The 22565-nt window shown below is 43.8% G+C and overlaps 1 protein-coding gene across 3 annotated transcripts in view; it reads left to right on the top strand.

Annotated features, from left to right (window-relative positions):
• LOC129863796 (GDNF family receptor alpha-2-like) overlaps positions 1–17906 on the top strand; it is an 82293-nt gene extending 64387 nt beyond the window's left edge. For all 3 annotated transcript variants that reach the window (XM_055936053.1, XM_055936052.1, XM_055936054.1), the window contains 5 exons: positions 10351–10460; positions 11105–11245; positions 11595–11779; positions 12723–12770; positions 13297–17906. In XM_055936053.1, coding sequence (XP_055792028.1) covers positions 10351–10460; positions 11105–11245; positions 11595–11779; positions 12723–12770; positions 13297–13440 — 628 coding nt within the window. In that variant the 3' untranslated portion in view covers positions 13441–17906. The remainder of the gene's footprint in view (positions 1–10350; positions 10461–11104; positions 11246–11594; positions 11780–12722; positions 12771–13296) is intronic.
• The last annotated feature ends 4659 nt before the right edge of the window (positions 17907–22565 follow it).

Below are 22565 nucleotides of genomic sequence, written 5' to 3'. Positions count from 1 at the left end.
TCACTGTTTTCAATAAGCCTGTGGCCTTGAGTCTCACATCTGTGCCATACGTGCAAGGAGATTCAAGCATCTCTGTGATGTTGTTACTTGATTTCAAAATGACTGACACACACCACAACCAAATGCGATTAAATTTAGCATGCAATATTTTCTGCACACCCCCATGTTTTTCCCGGACAGCACTCTAGCTGAGGCCGAACATTTGTTAGCGCTGACTCTGAGATAGATAGATGCCCCCCCCCCCCCCCCCACAAAATAAAATAAAATGGGTGGGAAGCACCTGCCACATAGATCCGGGCCTGTCTCCTCTCCTCTCATAAATATACAGTAGGTGTTGTTAAAATGGGAGTGTAGGTTATTTCTGACCAATTATATTTAAGGTCAGCAGTGTCAGTTATACATTTCCATATTATTATAATTTCACTGTGTTTGGTTTGTGTGTTTTCCCTCTGCTAATGTAAATATTATAATAAGGTGTTTCCCATGGGATAACTGTGAACCTGCTTCACTGTAACTGACAAGTCAGGGTCAGAGGGAGAGAGAGAGAGAGAGCGAGAAGAGCGCTGGGAGGAGAGAAAAGGGATAGAGTGGAGAGAGAGTTGAAAGAGCGGTCGGGAGAGAGGAGTGAACAGAGAATCTATGTCCTTATTCGATATGCATGTGCACTATGTTGGCTAGCCAAGGCTGTTAGCTTGGACACTAGAAAACAGCATAGCAGTTAGCTGTCAGACAGTGAGTCTGTCTTATCTTTCAACACAGTTCTCTTATCGAATATGAATTTACACACACACGTAAAAATACACACACAAATGCACACAAGCACGCGCACACACTCCGCCCTTTGATCGTTGTCTATGAGTCAGACACCACATCCACCATCACAGCTCCCCCAAAACCAAGGGCACAGAAGTCAGTGTGTGTGTGTCAACTTCAAAGGTTCCTGTGAAGCATTGCTCATCCATCCTAAGACACCTGAACGCATACCGACATAGACACCAAAACACACACAAAGGCATAAGCACACACTCCCATGGAATGACTGACGTCTATGAGGACGTCAACAGCACAGTATTCAAACCTGTCAGTCACACACACACATGCAATTTAGTAAAAATGTGGTACGTGTTTTAATCACTTAATAAATAATCAACCAAATTCTTATTAGTGAAAACACTATAACTAATTGGTAGGTCTAACTTTACCAGTTACTTCTGTGAACTTTCATTATCCTCCCTCCTAATGAGGGAGGGAAATTCGAAAATATCTTAAAGATATGTGGGTTTTTTGGTAACAGAATGACAACACAAGGCAATATTTTTCTTACATTTACAGAAGGCCAATCATTTCTGCAAAACTAAATACACATGTTGATACTATTTGGCAGGGGTCTTTACTTCAAGACTATTGTTTTTGATGTATTTCTAAAACCTTTTAAGACTTTTTCTGCTAGATATTTTCTAAGATCCCATTTGACCAGAAATCAAAGTCTTTGCTTATTCCACATTTGTAGGATGGAAAATTGTTGAAGAATATATATATATATATATATAAAAAGTGCATTTGGAAAGTATTTAGACCCCTTGATTTTTTCCCACATGGTGTTACGTTAAAGCATTAATCTAAAATAGATTCAATGTAATTTACACACAATACCCCATAATGACAACATTAAAACAGGTTTTTAGATTTTTTTTACAAATGTATTAAAAATAAAAAAACGAAATACCTTATGTACATAGGTATTCAGACCCTTTGCTATGAGACTTGAAATTGAGCTCAGTTGCATCCTGTTTCCATTGATCATTCTTGAGATGATCTCACGCTGTATAATGATATGAGACAGGCGCAGCAATACGTAATAGGTTTTTATTTCTCCACCCAGACTAAAGTGCATCATGAAAACGACGGGGACGAAGCCCAAAACAAACACCTGTGTATATATAACACAGGGATGTAACCCAAACAAAAGAGTGAGGTGTAAACAGGGGACGAGACTCATAATAACAAGTGCACAATAACACGTAGCACGAAAGCCAATACACCAGAGTACAGGTGGACAGACCAATGGACATGGGACAATAAGCGACAAGGATAATGCGGAAAAGAGGGCACATATATACAATTACTAATCAGGGGGAAAGGGAACCAGGTGTGCGTAATGAGAAAAGACAGTCCGGGGTTGGTGGTGATGATCCAGTTCAGTGATGCCTAGAAGGCCGGTGACGTAGACCTCCAGATCTGGTGAACGGAATGATCAGCAGTACCGGGGGGGGATCCGTGACAATATGTATCTACAACTTGATTGGAGTCCACCTGTGGTCCAATCAAGATTGGGCATGATTTGGAAAGGTTACACCCCTCTCTCTATAAGGTCCCACAGTTGACAGTGCATGTCAGAGCACAAACCAAGCCATGAGGTCAAAGGAATTGTCAGTAGAGCTTTGTGTCGAGGCAAAGAACTGGGGAAGGGTACCAAAAAATGTCTGCTCATTGAAGGTCCCCAAGAACACAGTGGTCTCCATCATTCTTAAATGGAAGCAGTTTGGAACCACCAAGACTCTTCCTAGAGCTGGTCGCCCAGCCAAACTGAGCAATCTGGGGAAAAGGAATGGCCTTACTGAAGAGCTCAGTGATGAGGTTTTGATGTTGGTGTGCTGTGACTTTTTTAATCCACACATAGTGTTGTGTGTTCCTTCCAAACAACTCAACAGTAGGTTCATCTGTTCCTCAGAATATTTTGTAGTAGCACTGCGGAACATCCAGGTGCACTTTTGCAAACTTCAGACGTGCAGCAATGTTGTTGTTTTTGGACAGCAGTGGCTTCTTCCGTGACGTCCTCCCATGAACACCATTCTGGTTTAGTGTTTTATATATCGTAGACTTTTCAACAGAGATGTTAGCATGTTCCAGAGATTTCTGTAAGTCTTTAGTTGACACTCTAGGATTTTTCTTAACCTCATTGAGCATTTTGCGCTGTGCTCTTGCAGTCATCTTTGCAGGATGGCCACTCCTAGGGAGAGTAGCAACAGTGCTTTCTCCATTTATAGACAATTTGTCTTACCATGGACTGATGAACATCAAGGCTTTTAGAGATACTTTTGTAACCCTTTCCAGCTTTATGTAAGTCAACAATTCTTAATCTTAGGTCTTCTGAGATCTATTTTGTTCAAGGCATGGTTCACATCAGACAATGCTTCTTGTGAATAGCAAACTCAAATTTTGTGAGTGTATTTTATAGGGCAAGGCAGCTCTAACCAACATCTCCAATCTCGTCTCTTTGATTGGACTCCAGGTTTTCTGACTCCTGACTCCAATTAGCTTTTGAAGAAGTCATTAGCCTAGGTGTTCACATACTTTTTCCAACCTACACTGTAAATGTTTAAATGATGTATTCAATATCGACAAGAAAAATACTATAATTTGTGTGTTATTAGTTTAAGTACACTATGTTTGTCTATTGTTGTGACTAAGATGAAGATCAGATCAAATTTGATGGACAATTTATGCAGAAATCCAGGTAATTCCAAAGGGTTCACGTGCTATTATTTTGCCACTGTAGGTCCTGGATTTCAGGAAGCTTGGCCCCAGTGATGTACTAGGCCATACGCACTATCCTCTGTAGTGCCTTACGGTCAGATATCGAGCAGATAGCATACGAGGAGGTGATGCAACCGGTCAGGATGCTCTCGATGGTGCAGCTGTTTAACTTTTTGAGCATCTGGGGACCCATCCCCCTCTCCTGAAGGGAAAATGGTGTTGTCATGCCCTCTTCACAAGTGTCTTGGTGTGTTTGGATCATGATAGTTTGTTGGTGATGTGGACACCAAGGAACTTGAAACTCTCGACCCACTCCACTTCAGTCCCTTCGATGTTAATAGGGGCCTGTTCGGCTCTCCTTTTCCTATAGTCCACAATCAGCTCCTTTGTCTTGCTCACATTGAGAGGGAGGTTGTTGTTCTGGCCCCACACTGCCAGGTCTCTGACCTCCTCCTTAAAGGCTGTCTCATCATTGTCAGTGATCAGGCCTACCACTGTGTCATCAGCCAACTTAATGAGTCATGATTGTTGGAGTCATGCTTTCCCACACAGTCGTGGGTGAACAGGGAGTACATGAGGGGACAAAGCACACACACCTGAAGGGCCCCAGTGTTGAGCATCAGCGTGGAATATGTGTTGTTGCCTACCCTTACCACCTGGGTGCGGCCTGTCAGGAAGTCCAGTATCCAGTTGCAGAAGGAGGTGTTTAGTCCCAGGGTTCTTAGCGAAATGATGAGCTTTGTGGGCACTATGATGTTGAATGCTGAGCTGTAGTCAATGAACAGCATTGTCACATAGGTGTCCCTTTTGTCCAGGTGGGAAAGGGCAGTGTGAAGTGCAATAGAGAATGCGTCATCTGTGGATCTGTTGGGTTGGTGTGCGAATTGGAGCGGGTCTAGGGTTTCTGGCATGATGGTGTTGGTGTGAGCCATGACCAGCCTTTCAAAGCACTTCATGGCTACTGTTGTGATGCTATGGGGCGGTAATAATTCAGGCAGGTTACCTTCGCTTTCTTGGGCACGGTGCTATGGTGGTTTGTTTGAAACGTGTAGGTATTACAGAGGGAGAGGTTGAAAATGTCAGTGAAGACAATTGCCAATGTGGAATCATGTAGTAAGCAAACATACGGAACATATGGAATCAAATAGTAACCAAAAAAGTGTTAAACACATCAAAATATATTTGAGATTTGAGATTTTTCCAAGTAGCCACCTTTTGCCTTGATGACAACTTTGCACACTCTTGGCATTCTCTCAACCAGCTTTTTATTTTACCTTTATTTAACTAGGCAAGTCAGTTTAGAACAAATTCTTATTTTACAATGACGGCCTACCCCGGCCAAACCCTCCCCTAACCCAGACAACGCTGTGCCAATTGTGCACCGCCATATGGGACTCCCGATCACAGCTGGTTGTGATACAGCCCGGGATCGAATCAGGGTCTGTAGTGACGCCTCTAGCACTGAGATGCAGTACTTTAGACCACTGCACCACTCGGGAGCTTCATCAGGTAGTCAAATGGAATGCATTTCAATTAACAAGTGTGCCTTGTTAAAAGTGAATTATCGCAGCACTCTGCAGTGATATGCCATTCCATCTGGTTTGCGTTATTTGGGACTATCATTTGATTTTGATTAAGACAATGACCCAAAACACACCTCCAGGCTGTGTAAGGGCTATTTGACCAAGGAGAGTGATGGAGTGTTGCATCAAATCACCCGACCTCAACCCAATTAAGGTGGTTTGGGATGAGTTGGACCGCAGAGTGAAGGAAAAGCAGCCAACAAGTGCTCAGCATATGTTGGAACTCCTACAAGATGGTTGGAAAATACATTTAGATTTGTTTAACACTTTTTTGCTTACTACATGGTTCCATATGTGTTCTTTCATAGTTTTGATGTCTTCACTATTATTCTATAATGTAGGAAATTGTAAAAATAAAGAAAAAGCCTTGAATGAGTAGGTGTGTCCAAACTTTTGACTGGTATTGTACACATAGTGTATGAAAATGTTGCATGTCATGTTTCAAAATCGATATCTATCTTACCTCTATATTGTTTATGTCCTCCGGATTTGAGAAGACGAGTTCAATGGTAAGCCTATCAGGTAGCCTTAATTCTCGCACAGCATCTAGCCTAGCTTGCTCGATGCTATTTCACTGATTTATGACGACTTTTTTTCTCTGGCCTCCATTGATTTAGTCACTGTCACGTTCCTGACCGGTTATCTGTTATTTTGTATGTGTTTGAAGGTCAGGGCGTGAGTTTGGGTGGGTAGTCTATGTTATGTGTTTCTATGTTGGTTAAAGGGGTGACCTGATATGGCTCTCAATTAGAGGCAGGTGGTTTTCATTTCCTCTGATTGAGAGCCATATTAAGGTAGGTGTTTTCACACTGTTTGTTGTGGGTGGTTGTCTCCTGTGTCAGTGTCTGTGTATGTTACGCTACACGGGACTGTTTCGGTTTCGGTTTTGTTTGTTTGTTTGTTTGTTTGTTTTATGTAGTCAGTTTTCCTGTTCATGGGTTCTTCGTGTTTCATGTAAGTTCGTCGTCCAGGTCTGTCTACGTCGTTTATTGTTTTGTATTTTTGTTCAAGAGTTTTTCGTCTTCGTCTGTTTGTTGTAAATAAATAATATGTCGAACTACAACGCTGCATTTTGGTTCAATCCCTGCTCCTCCTCTTCGGATGAAGCGGAGGAGGAAAGCCGTTACAGAACCACCCACCACACCAGAACCAAGCGGCGTGAATTCGAGCAGTGGCCTGCTACACAGGAATCCTGGACATGGGATGAAATATTGGAGGGAAAAGGACACTGGGCTCATATTGGGGAATATCGCCGCGCTCGTGAGGAGATGGAAGCAGCGAGAGCCCAGGAGCGGTGGTATGAGGAGGCAGCAAAGAGACGTGGCTGGAAGCCGGAGAATCAAGCTCAAAACCGCAGATATGAAGGTACGCGGCTAGCAAGGAAGCCCGAGAAGAAACCCCAAAAATGTCTTGGGGGGGGCTAAGAGGTAGTGGGTCTAGGGCAGGTAGGAGACCTGCGCCCACTTTCCAGGCTAACCGTGGAGAGCGGGAGTACGGGCAGACACCGTGTTACGCAGTAGAGCGCACGGTGTCTCCTGTACGTGTGCATAGCCCGGTGCGGGTTATTCCACCTCCCCGCACTGGTAGGGCTAGATTGAGCATTGAGCCAAGTACCATGAAGCCGGCTCTACATATCTGGCCACCAGTACGTCTCCTTGGGCCGGCTTACATGGCACCAGCCTTACGCATGGTGTCCCCGGTTCGCCTACATAGCCCGGTGCGGGTTATTCCACCTCCCCGCACTGGTCAGGCGACGGGGAGCATACAACCAGGTAAGGTTGGGCAGGCTCAGTGCTCAAGGGAGCCAGTACGCCTACACGGTCCGGTATTTCCGGCGCCACCTTCCCGCCCCAGCCTAGTACCACCAGTGCCTACACCACGCACCAGGCTTCCAGTGCGTTTTCAGAGCCCTGTTCCTCCTCCACGCACTCTCCCTATGGTGCGTGTCTCCAGCCCAGTGCCTCCAGTTCCGGCACCACGCACTAAGCCACCTGTGCGTCTCCAGAGCCCTGTACGCACTGTTCCTTCTCCCCGCACTCGCCCTGAGGTGCGTGCCCTTAGCCCGGTACCACCAGTGCCGGTACCACGCACCAGGCCTATAGTGCGCTTCGAGAGGTCAGTGTGCCCTGTCCCTGCTCCCCGCACTAGCCTGAAGGTGCATGTCCTTAGCCCGGTGCCTCCAGTTCCGGCACCACGCACCAGGCCTACAGTGCGCCTCATCCGGCCAGAGCCATCCGTCTCCCCAGCACCATCTGAGCCATCCGTCTCCCCAGCGCCATCTGAGCCATCCGTCTCCCCAGCGCCATCTGAGCCATCCGTCTGCCCAGTGCCGTCTGAGCCATCCGTCTGTCCCGAGCCATTAGAGCCGCCCGTCTGTCCCGAGCCGTCAGAGCCGTTAGTCAGTCAGGAGCCGCTAGAGCCATTTGTCAGCCATGACCAGCCAGAGCCGTCAGCCAGCCATGACCAGCCAGAGCCGTCAGCCAGCCATGACCAGCCAGAGCCGTCAGCCAGCCATGACCAGCCAGAGCCGTCAGCCAGCCATGACCAGCCAGAGCCGTCAGCCAGCCATGACCAGCCAGAGCCGTCAGCCAGCCATGACCAGCCAGAGCCGTCAGCCAGCCATGACCAGCCAGAGCCGTCAGCCAGCCATGACCAGCCAGAGCCGTCCGCCAGCCATGAGCGTCCAGAGCCGTCAGCCAGCCATGAGCGTCTAGAGCCGTCAGCCAGCCATGAGCGTCTAGAGCCGTCAGCCAGCCATGAGCGTCCAGAGCCGTCAGCCAGCCATGAGCAGCCCCTCAGCCCGGAGCTGTTATTTATCCAGAACTGCCCCTCAGTCCAGAGCTGTCTCTCTGTCCGGAGCTGCCCTTCAGTCCAGAGTTGCCCCTCTATCCTGAGCTACCTCTCTATCCTGAGCTACCTCTCTATCCTGAGCTATCCCTCTGTCCTGAGCTACCTTGTCCCGGAGCTGTCCTTTATCTTGGTGTTGCCCCTTAAATTAGGTGGGTGGAGTAAGAGGGTGGTCATTCTGAGGGGGAGATGTAAGCTGGGATTGACTATGGTGGGGTGGGGACCTCGTCCAGAGCCTGAGCCACCACCGTGGTCAGACGCCCACCCAGACCCTCCCCTAGACTTTTGGTGGTGCGTTCGGAGTACGCACCTTGAGGGGGGGGGTTATGTCACGTTCCTGACCGGTTTTCTGTTATTTTGTATGTGTTTGAAGGTCAGGGCGTGAGTTTGGGTGGGTAGTCTATGTTATGTGTTTCTATGTTGGTTAAAGGGGTGACCTGATATGGCTCTCAATTAGAGGCAGGTGGTTTTCATTTCCTCTGATTGAGAGCCATATTAAGGTAGGTGTTTTCACACTGTTTGTTGTGGGTGGTTGTCTCCTGTGTAAGTGTCTGTGTATGTTTCGCCACACGGGACTGTTTCGGTTTCGGTTTTGTTTGTTTGTTTGTTCGTTCGTTTTATGTAGTCAGTTTTCCTGTTCATGCGTTCTTCGTGTTTCATGTAAGTTCGTCGTCCAGGTCTGTCTACGTCGTTTATTGTTTTGTATTTTTGTTCAAGAGTTTTTCGTCTTCGTCTGTTTGTTGTAAATAAATAATATGTTGAACTACAACGCTGCATTTTGGTTCAATCCCTGCTCCTCCTCTTCGGATGAAGCGGAGGAGGAAAGCCGTTACAGTCACCCTTATTTGGACCATCCTACAACGGGAAAAACGGCAATAAATGTCGAACGAATTATGATAGAGCCATGACGTTTTGGCCATTGGTTTTCTTAGAGTATTATCTACACAATTACCCATTGGTCAAAATATGTGTTTTTGATTGAACACCCTATACCAAGCTAGGAAGCTGATGTCATATAGAAATATGTGCTTTTCATGTTATTGGTAGGGCAGAAAGAAATAGTGTACTGCTTTTGACCAGGGTCCATATGGCTCTGGTCAAACGTAGTGCACAATATAGGGAATAAGGTGCCATTTAGGACATAAATCTAATTAGAATCGAGGAAGACCGGATGAGGGAAATATTCACAACTGAGAAAGGCCCTTTTGAGTTTCTCTTTTGAGTTTCTCTTTTGAGTTTCTCTTTTGAGTGCACAGCGGCGACTTTGAACGTCCTTGGTGTTTTTTTTAATGGGCATCGAGACAAAACTGGAAGATATCAACAGGACATTCATGCTCGGCTCACTTTCCCTTCCCTTCCCCGTGAGAGACTGAAAATGTAAAGCAAATAATGATCTCTGTGAGTTTCTTTTTCCACTGGCTGCCTATGCCTGCGGAGGTGTCTGGCACTCTACAGTACAAAGCAGACAGCTACTGTTTGGCCTTGGGTAACATCGTCTCTCTTACATAGCCTCATTCGCAATGCAACCAAAGACAGCTTTGTCTTGAGGTAACATGTGAATGCCATGTACTTTTTATCCAGCCTTCCATTATCATTGGCTTGTGTCAAAGTCAATTATTTTCCCTCTCAAATCAATTGGAGAGGACTTTGAGAATGGATGGTAGGTTGGGATTGAGACTCTTCAACAGCAAAAAGTAGTTGCTGGGTAGATAAGCAATATCCATTGTAATTCAAAACAACTGATTCGCCTTATTTTAGAACTACAGAAAACAATAATATCTCCCATAAAATAGCCTTACAATATGATTATAATGCTTACTGTAAGTACTATAGTGGGTGGTTCCAATGGCTTAGTGGGTTAGAGCATGATGCTGGCAATATTAGGGTTGTGGGTTTGATTCCTGCATAGACCGCATATGTACAAAACATTATGGTCACCGGCTATTTCCATTACATAGACTGACCAGGTGAAAGCTATGATCCCTTATTGATGTCACTTGTTAAATTCACTTCAATCAACTGCAAAGCTGCTGGGTTTTTCAGGCACACACTGCTGGATTTTTCATGCTCAACAGTTTCCCGTGTGTATCAAGAATGGTCCACCACCCAAAGGACATCCAGTCAACTTGACACAACTGTGGGAAGCATTGAAGTCAACATGGGCCAGCATCCCTGTGGAACGCTTTCGACACCTTGCAGAGTCCACGTCCTGACGAATGGAGGCTGTTCTGAGGGCGAAAGTGGGGGGTGCAACTCAATATTAGGTGTTCATAATGTTTTGTACACAGTGTATGTGTCACTGTCTTTAAGTTCCTTCGGTTGAAAAGCTAAAATGGCGATATTACGCTGAATGCTTGTCATTTGCCCGTGTGTGTGCATGTAGGTCAAGGCTGGCTGATTTCCATACCACCTGTCAGACGACTGGTCACTCCATCAACAGCTGTCCCCATGATAACTACCACGGCTGCCTAATGGCCTACGTAGGCCTCGTTGGTGAGTACATACACGCACTCTCTCGCAACTCAATCACCAAAGAAAACGCCATACCGTACCATAACTGCAGATACAGAGATATGACACGGCTTGCCATTTTAAATATGGCGTGTGGGGCCGTCTGAAGATCATGAAGTGTTCCACGTCATCTTCTGTATGTTAGTAAAACTGTGAGAAACTAAAACCGAAACGAACCTTGATTTTTTTGTTCAATTTAGGCATTGGAGATATTCTTTGGCATTAATTCCGAGTGGTTACGGTTAGAGTTAAGGTTTGGGATAGGTTTAACACAGAAAAAAAACACAACTAAACGATTGCCTAGCACTGGGATTGAGAACGCGATGCTCGGTTGAAGACCATTCTCAACCCTATCCCTAAAGGCCTAGCTTGTCGCAAGCCTACTAGATGGTATTAGGGGCTCGCGGTGCCCCTAGTGGATGGTAGGAAATTGCTATGTAAATTAAATGTCACCCCTTGCCATAATTTCACCATTTCAAATATGCCTACATATGCCGTAGTCCACTAGAGTTTGGCTTCCTCTCTCCATTTAACAGCAATTTGCTGTAGGGTTTTCTATCCCAACAGAAGCGTTCTTCAAACGTACTCTCGGTCCTGAATATTGTCTACTCCCCCCCTCTGTCCAGGGTCTGATGTGACTCCTAACTACATGGACAGCAGTCCCAGTAACAGCACCATCTCTCCTTGGTGCTCCTGCAGAGGGACTGGCAACCAGGAACAGGAGTGTGACGCCTTCCTCAGAGACTTCACACACAACACCTGCCTCAGTGAGTGGAATGCAAGTGTGTGTGTGTGTGTGTGTGTGTGTGTGTGTGTGTGTGTGTGTGTGTGTGTGTGTGTGTGTGTGTGTGTGTGTGTGTGTGTGTGTGTGTGTGTGTGTGTGTGTGTGTGTGTGTGTGTGTGTGTGTGTGTGTGTGTGTGTGTGTGTGTGTGTGTGTGTGTGTGTGTGTGTGTGTGTGTGTGTGTGTGTGTGTGTGTGTGTGTGTGCGTGCGTGCGTGTGTGTGTTGTGTCCCTCTGTGTTTCTTCTTCTAACAGTGACCGAGCTGTAATACCTGCACTCCATCTTTGCCTCTCTCTTCTTTCTTCTTCTCTCTCTCTCCTGTCTGTTTCCATAGAGAATTCCATCCAGGCGTTTGGCTATGGATCAGAGGGGAGTGTACTTCCCGTCACAGAGTCTTTGGCCACGCCCTTTCCTCCCATACAGCCACCCCTCAACTCTAAGCCCGCTCCCTCTCTCCAAGCTAATGACATCAAGCCTCTGGATAGCGCTTGTGTTTTCTCAACCTGTGCCAACCTTAAGGTGTGTGTGTGTGTGTGTGTGTGTGTGTGTGTGTGTGTGTGTGTGTGTGTGTGTGTGTGTGTGTGTGTGTGTGTGTGTGTGTGTGTGTGTGTGTGTGTGTGTGTGTGTGTGTGTGTGCGTGTCAATGGTTATCAATAGTGACGTTAGTTCATGTGACGTATCTATTTTCATAGTGAATAGGGAGCATCATGTATAAATGATTTAATCATCCGACACTTGACCGGCTGAGGAAATATCTAGTCCTGACGTTCTAAATATTCCGTAACTGGGATGGAGGCTGGAGGGGAAATACACACACGGATAGAATACATCGGGGTAACTGTGAGATGGATGGAAATATTCATGCTGTGTGTTCATGGATGAGTGTGTGTGTGTGTGTGTGTGTGTGTGTGTGTGTGTGTGTATACTGGACTGTATGTTTAAACTGTCAAAGGCCTGCAGCTGGTAGTCTAATCCCAGGACTTCTGTCTCCTGCACGGAACCCCTGACATTCAGACTGATCACGAAGAGGTCGGGGGGAGGGTGTGTGTGTGTGTGAGTGTGTTTGTTATACTAGTTATTTATCTCTCAGTTCTCTGCTCTCTATTATTCTCTTGATTTCCTGGCCATGAAAAGAGCTCTTCCTGTTCTGAGAGGAGATAAGATCTGATTGGCTCTCCCACCCTGGAGACGGGCAGGGATATGCTAATGAGACCCAGAGAAGGGCTGATGGGAGAGGGAGATAACTGCAGACTTTGGCGAGAGAGTGTGTTGGTGTGTGTGTGTGTGACACACACTGTCCTTCTGGCAGTGTGAGGAGTTAATCACAGTCTTCATTCTCTCCTCCTTCTGTAACTGTATTTAAAACATGAGCTGATAATGTGAGGATTCATCTGCAATGTATGTGTGTGTTGTTGCTTATGCTGTGTGTATGTCGATGCTGATGGTGTGTTCTTTTTTCCAGGATGGAGGACAAAAGTGCATTCCTTCCAATGACTTCGAGTGTGAAGAGGTGAGCATGAGTGTTTGCGCATTTGTGTGTGTGTGTGTGTGTGTGTGTGTGTGTGTGTGTGTGTGTGTGTGTGTGTGTGTGTGTGTGTGTGTGTGTGTGTGTGTGTGTGTGTGTGTGTGTGTGTGTGTGTGTGTGTGTGTGTGTGTGTGTGTGTCTCTTTGACTGTGACAGAACTCATAACAGGTTTTCTGAAAGCAGCAGCCCTCCATCGCTCCTCCTCCTCCGTAACACTGTCCATTTCTCTCTCCTCCTCCACGTTCTGTCCATCTGTCATATCTGCTTTACTCTTCTCTGCATCTCCATCTACTCTGTCCATCCATCTATAAACATCTTCATCACTATGTTCATCCATCCATCTATTCACTCATAACTCAATCCTGTCATGCTGCTCTTTCTCTCGTCTTCGCTCTCTTTTCAAAGCACATTTACATCAGATGACTAATTCTCTTTTTCCCTCTTTTCCTCTCTCTTCTATTACCTTTACATGACCTCTCCCCCCCCCCCCCCCCCTCTCTCTCCCTCTCAGGCATTATTGGCCCAAGGTTCTGTGGACTCTGAGGGAGAGGAGGAGAGAGCCCAGCGCTCTGCAGCAGCCTCTGGACCCCTGGGTGTGAGAGGGTGTGTGAGTTTGTATGTGGCCATGCTGGGGCTTCTGCTCCAGGCTCTGTAGCACACATACTCACCTGACCCCTAACCTATAAACCCCGTCCTCGGGGTCAGACAGGAAGCTAGAACGCCACGCACAGGAACTTCTGTGACATCCCATCCTCCACTGCCATGTCAACCAAAACAACAACAACAACATCAATATAGGAGCCGAGAGAAGAGGAGAGCAGAGGATAAGAGAGGAGCAAAGTGAGAATGGAGAAGTGAGGAGATGATGAGGATAAGAGAGGAGGGGAGAGAGACGAGATGGGCACTGATCCCACAGCACAGAGAGAAAGAGAACAATAGAGAGAACATGAGACAGATGCTGGATCGACTGAAGGATGTTTTGATGGATCACCAGAGAGACTTGAGCCTCTGATTCTGTCCTATTCTCCTACCCGAAACATTGAGGACTGAGTTCTACATTACCATACTTTGTATTGATGCGTTTTTCTGAGTGCATGGACACTTTGGCTGAGCTGGCAATTCTGATGTCTTAACTGGTAGAGAGTACAATGAGCTTGTGAAGTGTGCTGCCAGCAGACGCACTTGTTAAAATAATCTAATTGGAGACTGCACCTCCAGAAATTCATGCTCATGCACATTTTAAAAGAGACTGTAAACCTCAAGTGCGGAGAATGGGACAGAGCAACAATCAAGGAGAGGACTAATGATCTAGAGCCAGTGACTATATACTTTGATTTAATGGACTATACTGACGTTGGACCGGACAGTACTGACTCTATTGTGATTGGAGCAGAAAGTCCAGAGAGGCGGGACTGTTCCTCTGTCTCTTACCTCAGTAATACACACCACCTTCACACACACACAGACACAAATCACAACGCTGCATCTCTCTCTCTCGCTCCCTATAGTCCTCACTGCCTGGTAGACAGGGTTAACACACATGCACACGTGTGTGTGTTACACACGTTCGAACACACATTCAAAAAAATACACACACACACATACATATATATACACATACAGCTGAAGTCGGAGGTTTACATACACTTCGGTTAGAGTGATTAAAACTCGTTTTTCAACCACTCCACAAATTTCTTGTTATCAAACTATAGTTTTGGCAAGTCAGTTAGGACATCTACTTTGTGCATGACACAAGTCATTTTTCCAACAATTGTTTACAGACAGATTATTTCACTTATAATTCACTGTATCACAATTCCAGTGGGTCAGATGTTTACATACACTAAGTTGACTGTGCTTTTAAACAGCTTGGAGAATGCCAGAAAATGATGCCATGGCTTTAGAATCTTCTGATAGGCTAATTGACATCATTTGAGTCAATTGGAGGAGTACCTGTGGATGTATTTCAAGGCCTACCTTCAAACTCAGTGCCTCTTTGCTTGACATCATGGGAAAATCAAAATAAATCAGCCAAGACCTCAGAATAATTTTTTAGACCTCCACAAGTCTGGTTCATCCTTAGGAGAAATTTCCAAATGACTGAAGGAACCACGTTCATCTGTACAAACAATAGTATGCAAGTATAAACACCATGGGACCACGCAGCCGTCATACCGCTCAGGAAGGAGACACGTTCTGTCTCCTAGAGATGAACGTACTTTGGTGTGAAAAGTGCAAGTCAATCCCAGAACAACATCAAAGGACCTTGTGAAAATGCTGGAGAAAACAGGTACAAAAGTATCTATATCCACAGTAAAACGAGTCCTATATCAACATAACTTGAAAGGCCGCTCAGCAAGGAAGAAGCCACTGCTCCAAAACCGCCATAAAAAAGCCAGACTACGGTTTGCAACTGCTCATGGGGACAAAGATTGTACATTTTGGAGAAATGTCTTCTGGTCTGATGAAACAAAAATAGAACTATTTGGCCATAATGACCATCATTGTGTTTGGAGGAAAAAGGGGGAAGGCTTGCAAGCCGAAGAATACCATCCCAACCCGTGAAGAACGGGGCTGGCAGCATCATGTTGTGGGGGTGCTTTGCTGCAGGAGGGACTGGTGCACTTCACAAAATAGATGGCATCATGAGGGAGGACAATTATGTGGATATATTGAAGCAACATCTCAAGACATCAGTCAAGAAGTTAAAGCTTGGTCACAAATGGGTCTTCCAAATGGACAACGACCTTAAGCATACTTCCAAAGTTGTGGCAAAATGGCTTACAATAGTCGCCTAAATGACATACCCAAATCTAACTGCCTGTAGCTCAGGCCCTGAAGCAAGGATATGCATATTCTTGGTACCATTCGAAAGTAAACACTTTGAAGTTTGTGGAATTGTGAATTGAATGTAGGAAAGAGAATATAACACAATAGATCTGGTAGAAGAAAATACAAAGAAAAAACACAATCTTTGAAATGCAAGAGATAGGTCCCAGTTCCAGCCATCACTCCGGTTGTAATTCCAATAGTGTCGACAAGAGAGCAGCAGTGTGGTTGCAAAGTTTCAGATGGATAACGTGAAGTATGAGCGAGCTACATGACATTTAGTGTGAAGTCACCCAGGTACATTTGGGCAAATCGTGAAAGAGACATTTGAATGTCTGTATACTTGGACTTTGATTTAGCTTTTCCAGTATTAGTAGCCATATTATATAAGTTCAACATTTGCAAAACAACCAGTTTTCATAACTTCATAACTCTGAATATTCTTATAATTTTTGTCCAAAATGAAAAGGCATGCTGTCATACAAGGTTAGTAGCTACATTTTACGACATATACAGGGTTTCCGGATACTCCCGTAAAGCCCAGCTCATTGGCTATCTAGCTAGCTTTGTTTGACCCCGATTGGTGCTTATTTGACAAAGTTAGTCGTTCAAGTGAAGACCGCCCGCGTCATCGGCGTGCCATGAAGGCGTCGCTCTCTGACCAAATATGGTGTCCTATAGGATATACTACACCCCTAATGATATAGTGAAGTGTGGTTACGTTCTAGGATCTCTAAGGAATACATACGAGTGGGATTTGGCTGGTTGAAACAACGTTTAGGGTTAGATTTTCACAGATTCCTTTCTTTGGAGTGGAAATACAAAATCGATCGTGCATGCTATTTGGACCTTTTTAGGATATGAAAAGGATTTTATCTAACACACGACACTTCCTGTTATCTCTGGGACCATTTGAATGATAAATCAGAGCAAGATTTCATTCACCTTCAGAGGTGAATTTATCAAACCTGTCGCGGTGAAAAAAGTGTTTTGTTGTTAGGAGCTCTCCTCAAACAATAGCATGCCATTTTTTCACGGTAATAGCTACTGTAAATTGGACAGTGCAGCTATATTAACAAAAATGTAAGCTTTCAGCCGATATAAGACACTTCTATGTATCGACAATTGCTGTTACTCTAAAATCTGCAATCATGATGCAAGGCGCTGCATGATTTACAGCTGTCCCGTTTATGGGACGCCTATCCCTAATTAAGGACAACAAAGTCAAGGTATTGGAGTGGCCATCACAAAGCCCTGATCTCAATCCTATAGAACATTTGTGGGCAGAACTAAAAAAGTGTGTGCGAGCAAGGAGGCCAACAAACCTGACTCAGTTACTCCAGCTCTGTCAGGAGGAATGGGACAAAATTCACCCAACTTATTGTGGGAAGCTGGTGGAAGGCTACCTGAAATGTTTGACCCAAGTTAAACAATTTAAAGGCAATGCTACCAAATACTAATTGAGTGTTTGTAAACTTCTGACCCACTGGGAATGTGATGAAAGAAATAAAAGCTGAAATTAATAATTCTCTCTACTAACTGACCTAAAACAGGGAATTTTTACTCGGATTAAATGTCAGGAATTGTGAAAAACTGAGTTTAAATGTATTTGGCTAAGGTGTATGTAAACTTCCGACTTCAACTGTGTGTACATGCATACACACACACACACACACACGTGCATAAACACCATCTCAACGACACCTTGCAGACTTCTGCAGACACTATTGTAAGTTGAAGTGGTTTTCTAACTCAGTTGTGTTGTTGAGAACTGCTAAAGGAAAATGGAGTCGATGTAAAAACATGATTTTAAAAAAAAAGTCTCACTGCACAACTGTGTGCGGCAGTTTGAGTGTATACATTTGTATTATATAGCTGTGTGTGTGTGTGCCTGCGTGCATCCGTCCGTGTGAGCGTGAGTGCGTGTGTGTATTATAATTGTGTGTAATATACCTCTGAGACTGTGGAGTATTTTTCTATGTTGGAGACGCGGAACGCGGACGTGACACACACTTGTTGGGTGTAACACAACTGTTGCTATGGAGACTGGTGGTGCCAACACTCATTTGTGTCAGGTCTTATTGTACTTGTCATCTTTTATTTTCCTGCCGGGAGACAGAGGGAAAAAAGAGAGGAGGAGAGAAGAAGAAGAAGGAGAGAGAACATGAGAGAAGTTAGAGGAGATGAGCGGAGGCTTATAACGTGCAGGTTTCTATGTAAGCTTTAACGGAATTACAGCAGTGTATATGAAATATGTGTCTAGAGGCCTCAATAAAAACCTCTGTAACATTGCCTGAGTTCTCTGTGTGTTTGGCTGAAGAAGTCATGTGATCTGACTGATGTCTGTCTGCGTTTTCCTACTTCAAATCAGCAATGGTTTTATTTAGTACAAATACTATATTCAACTTACGCAATAAGGCCCGAGGGGGGGTGGTATATGTCCAATATACTACAGCGAAGGGCTGTTCTTAGGCTTGATGCAACCGTGATATACCACGGCTGTCAGCCAATCCGCATTCAGGGCTCGCACCAGCCAGTTTATAATATGTTATAACTAGTGTAGTATTACTATATTTATATACTATGGTATTCACTTTAGTGTTTTTGCAGACATTACTGTAGTATTTACTATAGTGTTTTTGTTTTATTATCTTTGACATAGAAGTGGGGGTTTTCTTCTTGAATCCTCCTGGACACATACTAAAAGAGCAAATTTTCCATAACCTGTAAGTAAGTATGAATGGCTAGGTTCAGAGCTTCTGCTCTTTTCTATAACCTGTAGGTGGGTATGACTGGAGCCTGGGATAGGTCAGAGCTTCTGCTCTTTTCTATAACCTGTAGGTGGGTAGGACTGGAGCCTGGGATAGGTCAGAGCTTCTGCTCTTTTCTATAACCTGTAGGTGGGTAGGACTGGAGCCTGGGATTGTTCAGAGCTTCTGCTCTTTTGTATAACCTGTAGGTGGGTATGCCTGGAGCCTGGGATAGGTCAGAGCTTCTGCTCTTTTCTATCCATGTCAATTCATTGGATGAAAGGAGGAGGAAAATCAGGGGCAAGGAGGGAAGGAGTAGTTAACTCTAGGCTTGGTGTGAATGCTGAATTGGAGTTCACATTCACATGCTTTGAATTCATTGAGAAATGCTGATTGGCTAACGGCAAACAAGCAGCGTCATCCATAAACTAAGAGGATAGCGATCATGCTTGTAAACAAATTATAGTGTTAAAAAACCATAATAGATTGCTTTTTATAAATAATGTTTTGTTGTTGCATTTAACTACCCAAAATGCTGTTATCAGGGTCATTTCCTTGGTAGGTGACGTCAGAGTTCAGTATGTGGGAAAAGTCAGAGCTCAGGGATGATAGACGAGTTCCCCACTAGTGATTAACAGTTGGGGGGCTGTTCAACTGGATTTTCTCCCCAGTTGTATGTGGTAAATACCACCTTTCCACTTCGTTATGAAAACAGCATACGGGTACATTCGGTGGTGCTCATGGATCAAGGATCATAACGCAATCGGCTAACATATTTCCCAACACGATTTTAATTAAAACAGTGTTTTCTATCCTAACTTGTAAATTATATGCATATTCTACGATCTGGACCTGAGAAATAGTCCGTTTACCTTGGGAACGTTATTTAAAAATAAAATAAAAATCTGACCCCTAGCGTCAAGAGGTTTTAATTAACTGCAGTAAAGTTCTCCTGCAACAGGGTGACTAAATGAAGATCCTACATCTGTACCTTAGAAAGAGGAGAATATATTTCTGATGATGTCATCTTTATTTCTCAACTCCTAATATTTAGCAAATTACACTGATTGGAGCTAATTGCACTTACTGTAGTATCTGACATCTGCTTTCAAAAATAATCTGCGAATAGCGCCTGCCGCTGGCTGCTGATAAGCTTTTTTGACTTGCTCATCAAATTTTGCCAACACATGGCTAACCTTTGTATAACCAGCTAAACAGCTGCTCTTAGCTAAAATGTGTTTGGAATTACAGGTAACTGCCAAAATAAAGGAAATGCTTGAGTAAATGAGAGCTACAAAGTATATTGAAAGCAGGGGCTTCCACACAGTTGTAGTTAATGAGTTAATTAAGCAATAAACATCCCATTATGCTTAGGGTTATGTATAAAAATGTCCAGTTGCCCACTATTGTGGCTAGCATGGCTAGAAGAAGAGATATCAGTGACTTTTAAAGATGGGTCTCAAAGGAGCATAGGGGGTTTAATGTATGTGTGTGTGTGTCACGACTTCCACCGAAGGTGGCTCCTCTCCCTGTTCGGGCAGTGTTCGGCGGTCGTCGTCGCCGGCCTTCTAGTTGCCACCGATCCATTTTTCCTTTTCGTTTGTGTCTGTCTGTTTTTGTTTACACCTGTGTCCTATTAGTTTATTTCGGTGGGTTTATTAACATCCGCTGCCTGCTAGTCTTTGTGCAGGATTATTTGCTGTGTTTGCTCTGTTCGGGGTGCGTGTTTGCGCCACAGGTTTTTTTTCTCTCACAGTTGTTTTACCGTTGGTACTGTATTAGGAGTAGAGGTTTCTCCTCCGTGTGTTTCGTGGTTTTCCCTATGTGTGGCGACTTCGTTGGGGTGTGTTTCCCCACCTGTTGATGTTGGGTTGGGACTTTATAATAAACGACTGTGCCACTGGAAATTCCTTGCTCTCCTGCTCCTGCACCTACCTCTTCTTAGGAGGCACCTAACAGTGTGTGTGTGATCTCTCAAACCAATTGAACACTCTCCCAACACTGGGAGATTCTAGAGCAGTGCCTGAGACAGCTTTTTCCACCACAACAACGAAGAAACACACAATGATGGAATTTGTCACAGAACAATGGTGTCACATCCCTCCAATAGAATTCCAGATTTTTGTGGAGTCTTTGGCAGGGCATATTGCAGCTGTTCTGGCAGCTCATGGTGGCTGATCAACCCTATCAGGGCGCTTTATGTTGGTGTTTCCTTTATTTTGGCAGTATGTTTCCCACTCATGGGTTGCACAAATTGGGATATGGGTGGGGTTTATGCAAAGGAAATATTAGCATTTCAACACTGTGTGTATTATAGTATTCTACAGTATACTACAGCAAGTACTGTAGTATTCTATCGTAAACAACAGTATTTTTTCAGGAGGGTATGAGGGTGTTAACCATGATTTATTTTCCATAAGTGAAATGATCTTATTCATGGAATGATTTACAGCTTTCCACCATGATACATACACATTTCTTTTAATGGCTACATACTGTGTTAACAGTACAAAATGTGTGTATATGATTGTCATCGCACAGTAGAGTAATGTGGATAAATAAATGCCATCACAAAGTTATCATTGTACACATACATGTATTTGTAGGCCTACTGTAGTACGTACCATAGTATACTATGCTAAACTACAGTACGTACTATAGTACACTATGTGACATTTCTTATGGTACAGGGTATTGCAATGTGGTAAAACATTCTATAGTAAATTCTATTACAGTTTTTCTCAATCGCGTACAAGCATGTTTTGGAACTGTGGCCTTTTGCAAAACAGTAAATACATTAATCAAAACTATATTTTACCATCAACATTGCAAATACATTCATCAAAAGAACACGACTGCCTGCAAAAAGATTAACGCAACCGTACTTATCTCTTGAGTCCAAGCAGACAAAACAGAAAGTTAGTCTGTGTTTAAAAAATCCCAGTAGATTAACACATTTTCTTTACAGTCACTAAATCAGGTCAAAATTGAATGTATAACTATCCAAAGTTGCAGAATTTTGAGCAATTACTCTCCTTTTACATATATTTCACTACACAATTTCATACATATCAAATATTATTCCCAGTGTTGGGGAAGGTAAAATAACCTTAGTTAAGTAAACTGTGTTTTTCTTAAAGTGTAGCAAATAATGTAGCTTAAACACAAAAAGGATGTTTCAAGTGAGAATTATGGAGGTCTGATGCCGAAACGAAAGGAAATTCTTGCCTACTTGACCCATATTTTATTTTTGGAAAAAGAAGTTGTGTGTAGTTCCAGTAGTTAGCTACACCGCTACATGGAAAAAATGTAATTAACTACTGAAAACACTACCAAGATTTGAATTTAGTTCAACTACCACCTAGCTACTGCAAAATGTAGTTATATTAATAGTTAAACTGTTTAATAGTTAAACAGACCGACTAAGGGCAGGAGAGGGTTGGCGGTTTTTGGGAAGAGTAGGGGCTCTGAGCTGCATCATAGTCTTGGTAACCTTTCTGATACATCCAGATCCACCACCTGCCGGTACTAATTATATGACGCCATTGTCATTGATAAGAAGTAAAAGATAAATTATATAATACACTGATGAGTGTCTTACAGAATAAGGAGTCAAAGAAGATCAAGATGTAGGATTTAAGGTAAATATTAAACAATTCCCTAGGAAAGCAAATAACTTTACAGGGATTGGGTTAGAAAAGAAAAAAAATAATAAGAAATAAAAAATAATAAAAAAACAGTTAAACTACTTGTAGTTCACTCCTCCCCAACACTGATTATTCCTGATAAAACCTTTTTTTTTTTTAATGAGAAATTTGTTAGCTGGATTCATTCATCATCCCAATACAATTCCATGTATTCAATACAAAAGTTGGTTTACTAATAGTTTTGTCAACTTTCTATTGGCGCACAGAAACACAATAGACATAAGGAAAGGAGATGGAGGATGGAGGAACACAACAGTGGAGGAACACAACTGATAAGAATGTAGCTAGAGGCCTCAATCCACTCCAGAGCAAAGCTCTATAATGGAAGGTCACAATGTTGGAGATGATGACTTAGGAGTAACCCAACTTAATTCTCTGCATGTCCGCAATATTGTAAAAAATGATCAATTACACAGTCCCCATTGCCTCAATCTTTCCATATATAGTACATGGTATGAAACTGATGGGGTCATTTAGAATTGTGTGCAGTAGAA

This window comes from Salvelinus fontinalis, chromosome 10, assembly GCF_029448725.1.
Source record: "Salvelinus fontinalis isolate EN_2023a chromosome 10, ASM2944872v1, whole genome shotgun sequence".
NCBI classification, from domain to species: Eukaryota; Metazoa; Chordata; class Actinopteri; order Salmoniformes; family Salmonidae; genus Salvelinus; species Salvelinus fontinalis.
Note: the sequence above shows the minus strand (reverse complement) of the source record. Positions and strands in the feature narration are given on the sequence as shown.